Source organism: Muscardinus avellanarius (assembly GCF_963383645.1).
Source record: "Muscardinus avellanarius genome assembly, chromosome: 14".
In the NCBI taxonomy this organism is placed as follows: domain Eukaryota; kingdom Metazoa; phylum Chordata; class Mammalia; order Rodentia; family Gliridae; genus Muscardinus; species Muscardinus avellanarius.
In genome coordinates, this window is record NC_137800.1 from 77,234,860 (window position 1) to 77,251,263 (window position 16,404).

Here is a 16,404-nt window from a genome sequence, read left to right on the forward strand (position 1 = left end):
CCGCCCCGGGCACGTACATCCAGATCCTCACCACCAACACCTCCGCCACCTCCTGCTCCTCCCTGCCGGGCGGCGCGACCACCGGCCCCCTGCTCCCCTCTGCCCCCGGCGCGGAGCCGGCCGCCGGCAGCCTGCTCTACACCACGCCGCACGGACCCTCGGGCAGAGCCGGGCTGCTGCAGCAGCCGCCAGCGCAGGGACGCGGCGGCCCTCCGGTAAAGACCTCCCCGGCCCCGGCCCCGGCCCCGGCGGGAGGTGGGCACTGCGGCCTCCGGCGCGGGCCTCGGAGGCTGCCCCTGCAGCGCGGGCTCATTGTTAAGCCTCGTGCGCTCCCCCAGCGCCGGGAGGGTCGGGGGGCGCGCGGGGCCGCCGGGGCGCGGACCCCATGGAGCACTGCAAAACTTTTCGCGGCCCCCCTTCTTTTCCTGCACTTTTCCCTACCCCCACTCTCCCCTCCCCTCCAACTCGAAGCTTCCTCTTTCTCGGGCGTAGGAAGGGGTCACGCCCCGGATGGAGAAGGGGTGGGGGAGGGAGCAGTGCACCGGGGAGCCGGGGACCCCCGGGCGCGCGAACTGGGGGGGGGCACTGCGGGGGCACCGGCGCCCCGCCGGCCTCGGAGGCCCCTGCGCGGCCGGGGGTCGCCCCGGCGAGCCCAGAGCGCAGGGGCTGCGCGCGGCACCTTTGGGGAGCTGGGACTCTGCAACAAAGGGGCCGGGGGCCGCGCCGCAGGCCGCGCGGGGGCTGTCTGGGCTGGGGGGCCGCCGGGCTCGGGCTCGGCCTGGGCGCATCCCGGCGGCGGCCGCGTGGCCGGGGCGCCGGGCCTGGCGCGCCCGCCCGGGCCTGCCCTTGACCCGCCCCTCCCGGGGCCCCCGCCTTCCCCGCCCGGTCCCCCTCCCGCCCCCGGCGCCGCAGGGCGGGGGCAGCCGGTTCCCGTCCCGCCGCCCGGCTCCGTCCCTCGCGCCGGGACCCGCCGGTGACGTTTCGCACACGTGCGCGGAGGACGCGCCTGCGACTGGGGAGGCGGCGGCGGGAGGGGGCGCTGGAGGGGAGAGGGGGCGCCCACTTCCTCCTGCTCGAGCTCCCCGGCCTGGGACGGTCCCGGCGCCCTCCGCCCGCCCCCGGCCCCCGCCTGCCGGCCCCCCAGCCGGCGCCTCCCTCGCCGGGCGCCGCGTCCTCGGCCCTCGGGCCCGCCGCAGCCGGCCCCCGCCTCCCCCGGAGCCAGGCTGGGTTCGGAAATGCCCTTACAGCAGCAGGTTAGTGACCCGGCGGCGGGCGGGGGCGGCGGGGGCCCGCCGGGGGCCGGGGGCCGAGCGGGGCTTCGGAGTGGGAACGGGGGGTTGGGTGCTTCAGCTAAATGAGTAAGCAAGAAAAATCTAAGTAAGTAAATGCCCCGGCCTCCGGGGCTCGGAGCCCCCGGGCGGGAGTGTCCAGCCCCCGGGGGTGGGCATGCGGTGGACGGGTGTCTTTTCTAGGGGGCGGATGGATGGGCCGTGGAGATCCGGAGGGGGCTCCTCGCCGATGGCCGAGTTCGGCTCTTGTTTTCAGGCAGCCTTCCCTTGTGCTGGAGGGGGAGGGGGCGGGTCAGAGGGTAGGGTGTCTGTAGGGTTCCCAGGCCACCCGCCACCCCTTTCCCTTTGTCCCGGTAATTTATCCAGCGCCTTGGAGAGATGGTATAGGTCAGAATGCGGCTTTTTTTTTTGCCCCCCCCCACCCCCCCGTGGGTCCTAGAGAGAAGTGTGGCCCGGAGGTCTGTCCCTTTTTATCCTGGTTTCCCTTTCTCCACACCTCCTGGTTTTCACCCTCGTGGCGGCGGCGGTGCTTGGTCCGAAGAGGCCAGAACCGAATCGGACTCAGATAAATGGTCGCTTGGTGAATGACCGGTCAGGGACCTCACCTTGGCTTAGCCCCAAATGAGATTTATTATTATTTTTATTATTATATGCAGAATCAAGATTTTTGCGGGGGAGGGGGGTCTGTAAGAGTCTGCACGTGGGCAGCACTTTTGGAAAGGGGTTTGGGAATAATCACATTTTTTATTTTCTCCTTCGTGATTTCTCCTCCGCTTGGATCTTAAGGGCTCTCCAGCCCCAGAGATACTTGCTGGGGTGTGTGATATAGTCTCAGTCAAAGAAGCTCATTTTATCTTATTTTTTTTTTTTTTCTTTTTTAGTGACTAGGGTCTGCCGGCAGAGGGGAAATGGAGTACAGTACCTGCTTACACATACAGTATGCGGTGTGCTGGATTCTCAGTCCCAAGAATAGTCCACGCTTTTATGAGCATTAAATACTCTTACTGACTTGACCTAAACATGCTTGAACATATTTTAAGTGTATTTCCCCCTATACAGTTCTGTTACTGTATCATAAACCCAACCTGAAACAACTCCCTATTGACATACTTCTTGGATTGGATTCAGATTTATGGGAGGGAGATGTGGTTCTGATAATGGGAAATTGTGAGACCACTAAATTCTCATTTTTAATCCTTTTCAAATCTTAGCGCTCTTATTGGACCAGGTCTCCAGGACTTTCTAATCAAATTTACATGTAGTTCACGGTAATTAAGTGTTTAAAGTATAAAAAAAATTGCCCTCCTACCAAGTTATTTCAAAACTTGATCCTCCTTGTCATGAGCTTATTATTATTCCGGGAATGAATATTCCTCTGAATTTATACATGAAATAGTATTCATTATAGGAATATAAACGCAACGTATATACATGGTCAGAAGCAATTTTGTATATGACTGCTGTGTGAATCACTGCTTAATCTATGTCTTTAAGACAGGTTATCTTCTGGGAGGGGTAGGAAATTTTAATCTTTTCAGTGCATACAAAGTTCTAAAGTTTGACTTATTTTTTCTTATCATTATCATGTCGGGCTTCCATTTAAGCCTTGGAATTTTGTGGATACTCTTTCCCCTCAGCTGGAACAGGATGGGATAGCTAAGTGATCTGCCAAACAAAGATAAGACCATCTAGACACTTTGTGTCCAAGAAGAGGTTGAGAATTCTTCAGGTGGTCAGAGCTGCGGTTCCATCTGCTTCTGATTGCATGGTCTGTCTCAGGAACATCTAAGACCTTAACCAGGAGCAAACCTCTCACCTCTTTTAATGGGAGAAAAATAGATGACTGCTATCTGGCTTGGTGTATTAGGCTCCTCTTCCATTTACAAGTCGTCTGATCTTAGGCAGGTAAAACCCAGTCTCTCAAAACTAGTTGCCTTTTCTGTAAAATCAGGACAATAACAATACTATAAGGTTCTTTTTAAGAGGTGAATGTGTAATGCATATGAAGTGCCTAGCGTCGTGCCTAGCAAATAAAATAGCAAAGACCTAGTAAAATGAGTATTCAGAAATGTAATTTTTTTTCCTAACAGAGATATAAGACCACATGCATATACTGTCCTTTGGTTTGCATATATGAGCAGAATGTCTTATTAAAGTTGTTTAAAGTGATATGTAATACAGTCTTTACACCTAAGCAATTGGGGTTTCTCAATGGAGAAGACATGGCCATCCTAGCACTGGGTAACATGACATTTCTGTAAGACATGCCTGTAGAGAGGTGGTGGTGGTGAGCTGCTCCTTGGGTGATGCCAAGTTGAGGTCAACCCATCCTCTCCTCTTTTGCCCGAGTTCCACGCCTCCCATGACTCCCAGACCTGCCAACTTCTGGTCTTAGTTTATGCTCAGAACTTTTCAGTAGGATTTAACTCAGCCTTCGCCAGGTCAAAGACAGGACGCTCCATAAATTCGGTGTTAGATGTCGAAACCCTTGGAAGTGAACAGACTGCAAAGAGTCCAAAAGTCTGCTGTGCTGTTCGCTGGAGCAGTCAGGACTTCCTTTCCTGCCTCTTCGTTTTTGTAGAAAGAAGCTGGAGTTATTTTATTCTTCTTCCAGAAAACTTGGGATCCATTAATGCAAAAGTCAGTGGCATGTCGCACCAGATTTAATTTAATCCAGTCCTCGCCACCTGCTGATTCACCATGGGGTGGGAGCCCCGCAGCACTCGAAATTTTTCATCTGAGAATGGAGGGCCTCTAGGTGCGCTTTCCGCGGGGTCTCTTTTCCTGCACAACTATAAAAGAAGAACAAGGCTGGGTTCCTGTGGTTCTGGACTCGGCAATCTTGCCTCTACTGAGATATATGGTTGATGCCAAGTTTAAGCTGGGAGAGAATTTTTAGTCATTACATACCCCAAAATGGAAGTTTTAATATAATGCAGTGCCCAGACTGGGGCTGTACAAATAGCTTCACTATAATCAGTACCAAAGGCGCCACGCTAAACATCCTTGGAAACAAAGCCCCCTGGGTCGTGGCGCTGGAAGCCAAAGCACCCAAGCTTGTGAACAGGAAAGGATTTTTTTTTTTTCCTATAAATCGCCACCTTGTGTAATACTTGGAAGGATAAATTCTGAGATTAATGCTGTGCTTTGTAAAACTAACTTGCAAACAGAAAATAATACTCCAAGCTTAGACAAGAATAAATAACACCTAGAAATTGAAAGGCTGGGGAGGTGAGCTTTAAGAGTGTGTGTGTATATATGCATGTGTGTGTATGTGTGTGAGAGAGAGAGGCTGGGGATTGAACCCAAGGGCATTCTACCTCCCAAGCTATACCCCCAACCCTTTTTAATTTGAAGCAGGGTCTTGCTGGATTGCTGAGGGCCTTGCTAAGTTGCTGAGGTTGGCCTGTGATCCTCCTGTCTCGGCCTCCCAAGTACTGAGATTAAAGGTGTGCACCACCATACCTGGCTTTTTTGTGTGTGTGCATGGATTCTTAGAGATATAAAGCAGTAGTTTCTCTTTAATCCTTTGGTCTGTATTGCCATCCTCAAAGATAATGCCACCCACACCTTTATCCCTTTCCAAGGGGCGACTTGGACACGTTCGCAAATTGCTTCTGGAACTCGAGTTTATTTTCTGGCTGTTTTTCTCACTTAATTTGATTTGCAGATATTCCATTTATATGACCAGTTATGTTCGCTCCCCCAAGTTAACCAACTTCCGATCCCTTTGGATAATCTACTAATGATACTTTTCATTAGGATGAGTGGAAATCAATTGCCTATGTTCATCAAATTAAGTTCCTCATAGATTCCCATGAAATTACCTCAAATACTGCAAAGTAAAAAAAAAAGTAGATTTCAATTCTTATCAGAGTCTGTTTCACCTGAATTCATGGAGGTAGTATGTAGCTTAATGCATATTTTCATGCTTGTTAACAGTTTCAAAATAGTATTTCAGGACTGTATTTATAATTGCTAAAGAACATTTTTTTCCTAATTTTTTTCCATGGGACTAAAGAAGGGAGATAACTGGGAAAGCCATAAATATAGGAAACCACTAATGTATCTCCTTCCTGCTCCCGATCCTGCCTGGCTTCTAAGAATGACTGAGGAAATGTATCTGTTACACACTTAAAAAAAAAAGTTATACAAAAGTAGGTATAAAAAAGCAAAAACTGAGGTGGGGGACCAGAGACTGGCAAGGTAGGGGTGGGGGTGGGGTTGGTATAGAAGGGCACAGATGCTTTGCTTAATGAGGAATGCACCCACGAACTCCTCCCACCCTAGCGGGGCCTGGTGGCACACGCTTGTAATCCCAGTACTTGGGAGGCTGAGACCGGAGAATCCAGGTTCGTGGTCAGCCTCCGCAACTTAGTGAGGGATGAGGCCCTCTGCAACTCAGTGAGACCCTGTTTCAAAATAAAGAATAAAAAATAGGGCTGGGGCATAGCTCAGAGGTAGAATGCCCCAGGGTTCCAACTCCAGTACTGCCAAAATAACTACTCCCACCCTGAACATAGAGGCGGTCAGTCTGTGACCGCCACAGTTGCCTACAATACATCCTAGAAAAAGCGATAAAGCCCACTGGCGCTCAGATGGTATTCCCAAAGTCTTTTGCCGAGGGCCTGGCTTTGCTTTGTGAACTGAGGCAGGGGTTTCGATCAGCGGGAGGCTGATAACAGAATTGATAGCCGATGGAACTTGGGAGGGGATAAAAAGAATAAAAAAGCAATTGACTTCTACCTGCCTTCTGTTTTTGCAGACCAACCATCTGGGGCCATTTATACTGTTCTGACCACATTCTTATAACTTGGGAGTTTCTAAGAATAGTACTTTAGGTTAGCAGGAGTGACGCTTAATACTTATATAGCATTTGAGCACTATGAAATATCCAAGTGTGCTCATCTCCCCAATCCCCTTTTGCAGGAGAGGAGGAAAATTAAGAGCTGGTGCAGTTAAATTACTTGCCCAAGGTCACCAGCCAGTGGCACTGTCAGAGTTGGAACTGGACAGCCGCATTCTTAGAAGAAGCCTCAGTTACAAAGAGAAGGTGGACTTGGCTGTTGTGTGCCCCATCTGGGAAAATTTTTGAGGTGCGGGATACATTGTAGATTTGTGTCAAGGGTGGTAACAGTTAAAAAAAAAAAAAAAAACTATACATAAAGTAGTGTCCTTTGAACAATGGACTGTCAGCTAGATGACAACTTATTCCCAAAGATAGAAAGTAAGCCAGTCTACTTTAGATGTTACATGAAAAGAAAATAAAGAATTGAAGGAATGACTGACTTATGGGGGAGGGTTACTAGGCTCTATTAAACCTTTATTTGACATTCACAAATTTATTTTCTATTACATATGACATTTCAGGTGACCAAAAAAAGCATGGTGTGTATTTGACAGAGAACGGAGCCTAAAAGGGTGTTTGAACTTTCTTGGGAGAGGGACCTGGTGCAGGTCTGCATTGGGGTTTAATCTCCGGCCATCCACATTCTTGAGTGACTGGTTTCTAAAGGTCCCAGAGCCCCCGCCTGGTAACATTAACCAAGGTATTCTTCCTCTGTGGTTAGTTGCAGGATGATTTCTGGCTTAGCAAAGTGGCTGAGCAGTTAACTCTTGAGAGGAAGTGATCATCATTGAAAATCCAGGACTGATTTCCTTAAAACGCCTTATTTTGCTTGTAGGCCTGAGAAAGCTTAAAAATAGAATTGCTTCAAGGCCCAAAGCCTGAAAGTGAAACATAATCCAACGCGGGCTGTAGTTCGCGGCCTCCTTAGGGGCTGGGACATCCAGCTTATGTGTAATTCACAAACCAGAAAGGTGCCCCGTGCGGATGGGGTCTGGCGGCCAGTGAGCATCCTCTGGATGGAATCTGAGGGCCCTTAAGCATCTAGTAACAACTGGCGAGGTGTAGTTATCAGCAAGGCCGTTTCCTCTGGGGGGTTTCTTGGGTGAGTGGAGGCTGTCCCAGGGCGCGGAGGAGTTGAATGCCCTGGTTTTTTGAGCCTGCTCATGCCCGGCTACCCCGCGGGACCTTTTGGCTGTTCTAGTGTTCATGATTCTGCAGTGTGGTGGAAGCTCTGGGCTCAGGGCCTGTAGACTTCTGTTCTCACCTGTTTCTAACCCTTTGGGGCTCCAGGAATATATATCACCAAAGCAGTATCCCTGCGGCCCAGGCCGTCCCCTCTGAGCCCTTCTGCCTCCTCTGCCAGCGTCTTGCAGAGAAAGAGGCTCAGGTATAAAATCTACACTGTGTCAGAGGGCACAGCTGAATATAGGGTGGAGCCTGCCTACGCTTATTGGCTCCAGGACTAGGATGGAAGACAATCAATCTCTCTCTTTCTTTCTCTCTCTCTCTCTCTCTCTCTCTCTCTCTCTCTCTCAGTTCTGGGGATGGAACCCAGGGGCATTCGACCTCCGAGCTACACCCCCTGCCCTATCTTTTTATTCTTTATTTTGAAACAGGGTCTCACTAAGTTGTGGAGGGCCTCACTAAGTAGCTGAGGCTGTCTGTCCGTGAACCGTGATCCTCTGGTCTCATCTATCTGCCCCCATTTCCTCTTTGTACCTACCCAGTGAGCGTAGGAAGGTTAAATGCGTTCATATTCGTAGAGCGCTCGGGCCCAGGCCTGGCATGGGATGGTCAGTGGACTGAAGGTGGAATTGCTTGTCCCTTCTCCGGCCATCTCTTGGACTGGCCTTTTGTGGTTTCTTAATGAGCCTTTGCTGTTCTTTTCAAGTTGGTTGCACCTCTCTAAAAATGGTGGTCATGATGGTGGCACAGGCCTGTCATCCCAGTCCTTGGGAGGCTGAATCAGGAAGATTAGAGGTTCGAAGCCAGCCTCAGCAACATAGCATTGTGCGATCTGGTTTCCAAGTAAAAAAGTTGAAAGAAAAATCGGTCTGGGGGTGAAGGATGCAGCTCACAGGTAGAAAGAATGCCCTTAGGTTCAATTCTCAGTAACACACACACACACACACACACACACACACACACACACACACACTGGCAATGCGAAGGGGAGGAGTGAGCTGTGGAATGGGTTCTGCCTATTGCTGTCCTCAGGATGTAGGGTCATTGTATTTATAGGCTTTCCACTTGACTGGGGTGAGGAGATACAGAAGCATAATTCTTATAATAATACTACTAGTAGTAAGTATCATGAATAAATCCTTTTTTTCTATGATCAAATGTGTGAACAACGTGGCACTATTTATTAACATAATTTCACTTCTGTACTATGAACCTTGAGCTCCTGGGCACATGGTGAGGCCTGGGGAGCCGGGCTTGTGAGGGTGGGGGGCTTGGGCTGGTCCTGCTCGCCCCAGATGTAGAACCTGTCTCTGGGCCTCCCTTCCTCCTCCGTTTCCTCCCTTTTCCTCTCTCCTTTTCTTCTATTACTTCCTGCTCTACCTGACTCTCAGAAGGCTGAGACTGGCAGCCTTCGATGGCTGTTTCAAGGACTTAGCAGACTCACTACAGTGGTTTCCCTGGCACTTGAGGTACCCTTTGATCTTTCCCATCTCCCTCCTCGGCCTGGATGCATCGGGGCGCAGTGTGCAGTGTTCCTGAGGATCTAGGTTTCCCTCTCGTGCGTGTGCGTATGACAGCTTTCTCCTTTTTGCTGGACCTTCAAGGCTCTGGCCAAGGGAAACCGCAGACACAGCCTCCTGATTCCCGGGGCGGGGCCCCCTCTTTCCCTGAGTGATGGCCGCCTTCCTGTAGCAAGCACATCGCTACCTCCGTTCCTGTCTTTCTCTCCTCCAAACCTGTGCCCTTCAAGGGGGAGTCAGTCTGGTGGTTTTCATCGTGAGCTTCCTTGTCTTGCCTTCTCCATAGTAGACTCTCAAATATTTGAGAAGAGGCGTTTTCATTAGACACCCACAATGTGTTTGGCGGCCCATTAGTCCTGTTGGGGATGCAAGAAAAGTATGAGGCGTGATCCGCCCACTCATGAGTTTACTGTCTATTCGGGGAGCTGAGCTTTAAACACAAATTGATCTGCAAGCAAGACTAAACAGGAGTCAGGAATAAAACAAGACCCGTCTAGTCCTCGGTTGTACCATGTCGACAGGAAGTGCCGGAGGAGTGGGGGAGAGTCACCAGGCTTCACCTGGGCCAGGAGAGCGAGGAGGCTCCTGCCCCCTTGCTGTGTTCCGAGGGGACCAAGGGTCTCAGGGTGCACGTTGGAATCTCTTGGGTGCTTTTGAGGAAAAATACTGATAACCTGGGCCCCACCCAGACTAATAGGAATCTCTTAGGATGAGATCCAAATAGGGGCTTTTCTTTAAAACGTCCAAGGTGAAGCTGGGCGTGGTGATGCACACTTATAATCCCGGTACTCAGGAGGCTGAGGCAGGACGATTGTCGTATCTCGGCCAGTCTCTGCAAATTAGACCCTGTTTCAAAATAAAAGAATAAAATAGGGGTAGGGTAGGGATATAGCTCTGAAATAGAATGCTTTTTGGGTTCCATCCCCAGGACAACACACCCAGACACACCTGCAAATGTCTTAGGTGATTTTAATATGCATTGTCCATTGGAACTCCTGGGCTAGGTGGCTATTCCTACCTGGGGAAATAGGAGCCAGTGTTAGAGAGGCAGAAAGTAGGTTAGTATACTGAGGGAACATTTGGACTGCAGTCAGCGTGGGGCAATCATAAGATATATTGGTAAAGTTGGTCGGGAACAGGGGTTTGCCTTCATGCATGAGTGAGGCAGGACCCAGGCATGGTGGCACATGCTTGTAATCTCAGCATTGGGGAGGTTGAGATAGGAGGATCTCGGTTTGCGGCCAGTCTCGGCTACTTAGTGAGGCCCTCTGCAACTCAGTGAGACCCTGTTTCAAAATAAAAAATAGGGCTGAGGGTGTAGCTCAGAGGTAGAATGCCCCTGAGTTCCAGTACTGAAAAAAAAAAAGTGAGGCAGGAATTATATTAAAGGGGTGGTTTCAAGGGGGGGGGGGGAGGAGTGTGCTTACATAAGGAAGAAATATGCTATCTAAAGGGAAGGGAGGACCTTGCCCCAAGCAGTGGCTGCCAGAGGGGAAGGCAGGCCCTGTCTATAGCCCGATCTTCAGCCTTCTCAAAATGCCAAAAGTCTACCAGTTTAAAATTGTTGGCTCAAGCCAGGCATGGTAATCACATGTGCAAGCCATGCAGGCACACACTTGTAATCCCCATGCTTGGGAGGCAGAGACAGGAGGATCGCGCATGTTTGAAGCCAGTCTCGCTGGTTAAGAGACTCTGTTTCCAAATAAAAATATAAAATAGGTCTGGGAGTGTAGCCCGGAGGTAGAAGGGTTCCATCCCCAGTACCACCAAAAAATGTTGGCTCAAGGCTGGGCATGGTGGTGCACGCTTGTAATCCTAGCGTTTGTGAGGCTGAGACAGGAGGATTGCAGTCCACAGATAGCCTCAGCTGTCTAGTGAGGCCCATTGCAACTCAATGAGACCCTGTTTCCAAATAAAGAATTAAAAATAGGTCTGGGGGTGTTGCTTTGAGGTAGAATGCCCCTAGGTTCCATCCCCAATACTGCCAGTAAAATAAAGTAAAAATAAAAATGTTGGCTCAATTAAAAAGTAAAATATGCAAGCCAAACAAAATAGGTCTCCAGGCTGGATGTGGCTTATGGACTGCCACTCAGCAGTCTGGTCTATGGGATAATGATAGCGAATGTTGACTGAGCATCCACGTGTATCCACGTGTATCGAAGGCACTGAAGTAAGTGCTGTACACACTTTAGCACGTTATCCACACAGCCACCTATGAAGTAGGTATTAGTATACCAGTCTTGTTATGTATAGGAAGAAACAGACCATCAGGGGTTAAGGGGCTGGCTGAGGGCCCTACTAATAAGTGGAGCAATCAAAATTCAAACCCGGGAGCCTGGCTCCAACATCTCAGCTTATCCCCGTGTTTATCCTCTATGGGGCTGGCATTGTATTGAATGTGTAGTAAGAACCCAAGGTACCTGTCTAAAGAGAAAAAAAATAAAATCCAGTGTTTTCCAAGTTTCTCTTATACGGTTCAGTATCTGTTATTTGAAGTGTTTGAGAAGAGACATGTTCCTGACTTGAGATTTTCGGGTTTTAGGATATTTGCCTATATATAAAGAGGTCATCTCGGGGCTGGAACAGAAATCTAAAGCTAAAATTCACTTGTGTTTCACACACACCTTGGACACATCGCTTGAATGCAATTCAACACTTGTTGAAAGCATACAACACTTCTCATGATTTTGTGCATGAAATAAGGTTTCACGATACGGAGTTTTCCACTTGATGGCGCTGGTTTGGGATGTTAGAGCGTTTTAGGTTTTGAGATTGGAGGTGCTCAGCTGTAATAAGAATGGCCTGTAGCACTTGTCCCGGATGTAGATTTCCCAGCTCTGTCCCTATGATCAGTTAGAGAAGCAGCAAGGTGTGATCTGACACATCGGGGAAGCACTGCTGTCCATAGTTGAGCACACAGGTAAAGGTTCTAGAATAGCTGGCCTCATCCAGGTGATGGACAGCAGGGCCGTCTGCAGCATCGTGCCTGTGATGTCGCCTACGCTTTTCCTCTGTGGTAGAGAACTGATCTATAGACCTGTTATGGTTTAGTATAGAATGGCCCCCTGAAGAGTTCATCAATTGATGTTTGGAGTTGATATAATTGATTCTTGAGGGTTGTAATCCCAGCAGTGGATAAAAGCATTGTAAAGGATTTACCTAAGTGATATTCTGTAGAACTGTAGGGTGTGCCTACAGGTGGGTCCCTGTGGTGTGCAGCCTTGGGGATTATATGTATGGTTTCTCCTCCCCCTGCTCATTCTCCACCTCCGTGATGTGAGCACAGCCCATGTGCTCTCTCCCTGATTCCTGCCACCATGCCCCAAGATCCGTGGTCCCCGGCCTCACATGGACTGAACCTAAAACCATAAGAAAATAAATCTTTCCTCTATGTTAAATGGTCAGTCTTTTAGATTATAACTAAGAATGCTGGCCGGAACAGGGACCCAGGCGTGATGCTCAACCCTTGTTCAAGATTTCCAGGTTATCGTCACAGCAAACCAATCAGAGATGAGTTAACTGAGAACCCAAAGGGGCTTGAAACAAAGATGGCTTGTGAGTGGGTGAGAATCTAAACTCAGAGGTCAAAGGGGGCAAGTTTGCTGCATGCTGGGCAGCAGCAGAATGCCCTGTGTTGGGTGGTTTAGTCTACCTTGTTGCAAAATAACTTTCTCTGTTCTGTTGGCTCCGTGTCTACCAGGACCAAGTGGACAGAAAGCCAGGATGGGAAGAGAAACCGGGGCCCACCTTTTGGAGTAGAGTTGATGAGTTTGGAAGCAGCAAGGGTGTGAAGGTTTAAGGAGGGGAGGAGTGCAATAAGATTTTTGATTCCCACGAGTTTAACTCCTTAACTCCTGTGGCTAGAAGACCATGTGAAGCACAGCTGGGCTCTGTCTGGGTGTGCGCTGGGTTGGGAGAGTGTTAGGTAATGCTGGGGTTGGTTGTGGGTGACACCGTGGCCCCTCTAGCTTTCTCAAGGCTTGGGGCCCAGCCCTGAAAATGTGATTCTTTTTTTTTTTTTTTGGTGGTACTGGGCGTGGAACCCAGAGACTTTCTACCTCTGGGCTACACTCCCAGACCTTTTTTATATTTTATTTGGAAACACGGTCTCATTGAGTTGCTGAGAGCCTCACTAAGTAGCTGAGGCTGGCTTTAAACCCATGTGATCCTCCTGTCTCAGCCTCCCAAGCGCAGGGATTACAAGCGTGCGCCACCACGCCTGGCTGGAAATGTGATTCTAACATGAAGGTTATATCGTGGGAGTCCTGTTGAACGGCAACAGGCCAAGAACTGGTCTCCCTAGCTTTCAGGGGGGAAAAAAATTAATGTGGCACCACAGAAACCTTTCATCATTTTCACTTCTCCCTCTGTAATATGAAAAGGAGACAAATTCATCAGGTTGATTTGGGGGGATCGATACCGTCAGGGCTCCCAGAGAGGAACCATCAGGTGTTATTTATTACGTGCTTTTCCGAGTCCATGCCTGGCTTCTTGCTGTGTTGACAAAGCCTGCGGTTTGCAGCCTCTCAAAGCAAAGCACCAGCTGGAGAGTGCTGTGCATAAAGGCAGGTCACATAATTAGGTCCCAAACCAAGGTGGCCCTTTTTACCATACTTTCCTATGCTCTCTGATTTGGCTGATTTAAAAAAAAAAAAAATTCTTGAATTTATTTACTTAAGCTCTATCATCTTAAAACTTTTTTTTAAAAAAAATGAGAGCCTTTGAGTACTCTTGAAGGTAAGAGCCATGTAAATTTTAAATGTCTCTAAAATCGATTTTTAAATATGTAACTATTTAAACCTATTTGCAGCCCTCCTTGAATTGACTGATTTTGTTGCTATATTGGGTAGCAGAAGATGTGATGATCACACTAATAATGTGGGAAAGTTTCTAACCTTTTCCGTTGCTATTTTTTGTTTTGTTTTGTTTCTCTTGTTAGCATCTCAGCCATCCTAATTCTGGGAATAATCTTTAGGAGTAAGCGCGCAGCCCATGAGAGCCATGGCCCAGTGATGGGGTCTGGAAAGAGAGTGATACGTGTAGACTCTGGCTGCACAAACATGTTTTGCCACTGACCAGCATGTGACGTAGCACAAATGACATCTGTGAGCTGCAGTTACTTAAAGTATTAGTCCTGTCTTCGCTGGTTGGAAAGACTCCCAAAGAGTGTATATTATAGGAAATGTATTTTGTGATCCTTCGTGTCTCCCACCTCCATTTCTAGGTAGGAAGTGTTGAGTGTTGGTTGAATCTGAACTCTGAGGATTTTTTACCCTCTTTAAGGAAAACCATCCGTTATTGGACAATGCTTATCAAACACTCTCTTCATATCTTTGGGGGGGAAATGAGGTACTCTGAGGGTGGCAGAGGTGGCAGTTATCTTTCTGGTCCTCAGGGAGTTCCCTAGGAGATGGGGGAATGAAATGTTTTCTCTGGTAACTAAGACAGAAGGAGGTGAAGACTATAAGGAGATGTCAGTGACGTTTCTTAATCATGCAGACTTGGGGACAGGACAAAGGGGGCTTTAGGAATTTTAAACTACCGCAGAGTTTCAGCATGGTTGACATTTTGACCAGACACATCTTGGTGGTGGAGGGCTGTGTTCACTCCTGGTCTCCCGGTCTCTGTGTACTTAGATACCACAACCAAAATTGTTCCCAGACACTGCCTGATGTCCTCAGGGAGGAAAAGTCACTGCGGATCGAGAACCATTGATCAGGGAATCATATATGCATCTTCTACACACAGCATATCTTTTAAATGTCCTATAAATTTTAAAAGCAAACTGTTTCCCACCATTGGGTTGGGATTTGGGGTGCTCCAACAGCCCGAGGGCACCCGAGAGCTGTGTGGGATTCTCTGCTCCCACTCTTGGTAGACGGCGCAGAGTACATGTACCTTCTGTGGCCCGCTGGAGCTCGCGGCTTCACCCGTACGGCGTGATAGGAATTGGCCACAAGAGACCTCGGTGTAACTTGGAGAAGAGAGGATCAAAGTCTGCGGTCCCGGGAAGGAAGTTTTGCTTTTATCATCGACTCCGTTGGTAAGAAAGAGAGACCTGCTGCGGATCCACTTTTCTGCTGGTTACGACATCCCAGCTTTGCCACCTCTCGTGGTTTGAGGACCTTTCCCTAGAAGCCCTGCTTTCTCTCCAGTTAAATGAGATGAGTAGCTGCTGCCTCATTGGGTCATTGTGAGGATCAAAAGCAATCATGTGTTTCAAGTGCTGGCTGCAACCCCTGATCGTGTGTGCGCATTTAATAAGGACCCCGACATGCTTGCGTCTCCATCATCTCTATCGTTATCACCGTTCCTGAGCCGAGCTTCTCTTCCAGGACAGGTCAGCGGTTGGTTAGCAGCCTTTCCCGTTATCGCTGTGGCTTCTGTCTTGCTCGCCCGTTCCCACGCCGGCCACGATTTCAGCCATGGGGACACTGATTCATTTAGCAAATACATACTGAGCACCCAGTATATTCCAACCACCCTTCTGGCTTGAGGGATACAGCAGTGTCAGAACAGACCAAATCCCCTGTCTTCATGTGGTGTGGTCGTAGATGAAGATTTTGCCACATAGTAAATACTCCGTTCTAGTCTTCAGTGGATTCTGGTGTGTCTGGGGGCTGTTGTTGTTGTTCGACCAGGATCACCATTTGGGAGCTTGTTAGAAGCTTTTGCATCATTTGACCCCAGACCAACTGAGTCAGAGATTTGGGAGTGGGGCTGGAGAGTGCTTTAACCAGCCCCGCGGGGCATTCTGCCACACCAAGTGTAAGAAGCCAGTGTTTTGAGCAAAGAAAGGCTTGGGAAACCCCAAGACTCTGATTGGGTTGTGGTGCTACGTGATGTCATCAAATAAGGTGTTGTTCATGCTGTGAGATTCTAATAACAGAGTTCACAAACTTAGGTGTATCCAGGCAGCTCAAACCCGAAGCACCTTTGATCTTTCTCTCTGGGCTGGCCATCCCTCCTTTAATGGGGATAGAGGGTGCTCTTAACATGGAACTGTACTTGTGGCCCTTTTTGTTTTGAGACAGGGTCTCACTAAGTTGCTGCATGCTAGCCTAGAACCTGTGGGCCTCCTGTGTTGGTCATCCCTCCTCTAAATGAAAAGAATCCCTTTTTTTTTTTTTTTTTTTTTTTGGTGGGTCTGGGGATGGAACCCAGGGGCATTCGACCTTCGAGCTACACCCCTGCCCTATTTTTTATTCTTTATTTTGAAACCAGGTCTCACTGAGTTGCAGAGGCCTCACTAAGTAGCTGAGGCTGTCCGCGAACCACGATCCTCCGGGTCTCGGCCTCCCGATGCTGGGATTACAAGCGTGCGCCACCACGCCCGGCATTAGGTAAACTTTAAAAGTTGGATGTTTTCTGAATTCTTTTTTTTATGATGATGGACTTGGAAAAAAAAAAAAAGGAAAAGCCCAAATGAGATTGTCAGAAGTACTTTTTTTTATCCTCAAACCTGGGTCTACTTAGAAGTAACCTGTCAATTCAATAGTCACCATTTAATTTATATAAGTAATAACTACCATGTTGGAAGGGGCGTTCAGGAGTTCATTTT

At 48.9% G+C, this 16,404-nt stretch overlaps 1 protein-coding gene across 1 annotated transcript in view; it reads left to right on the forward strand.

Annotated features, from left to right (window-relative positions):
- Positions 1–16,404, forward strand: part of E2F3 (E2F transcription factor 3) — a gene marked incomplete at both ends in the record, with an annotated part of 84,603 nt that overhangs the window by 142 nt on the left and 68,057 nt on the right. The window contains 1 exon segment of the mRNA XM_080709784.1: positions 1–215. This exon segment is cut by the window's left edge and continues 142 nt beyond it. Coding sequence (XP_080565910.1) covers positions 1–215 — 215 coding nt within the window.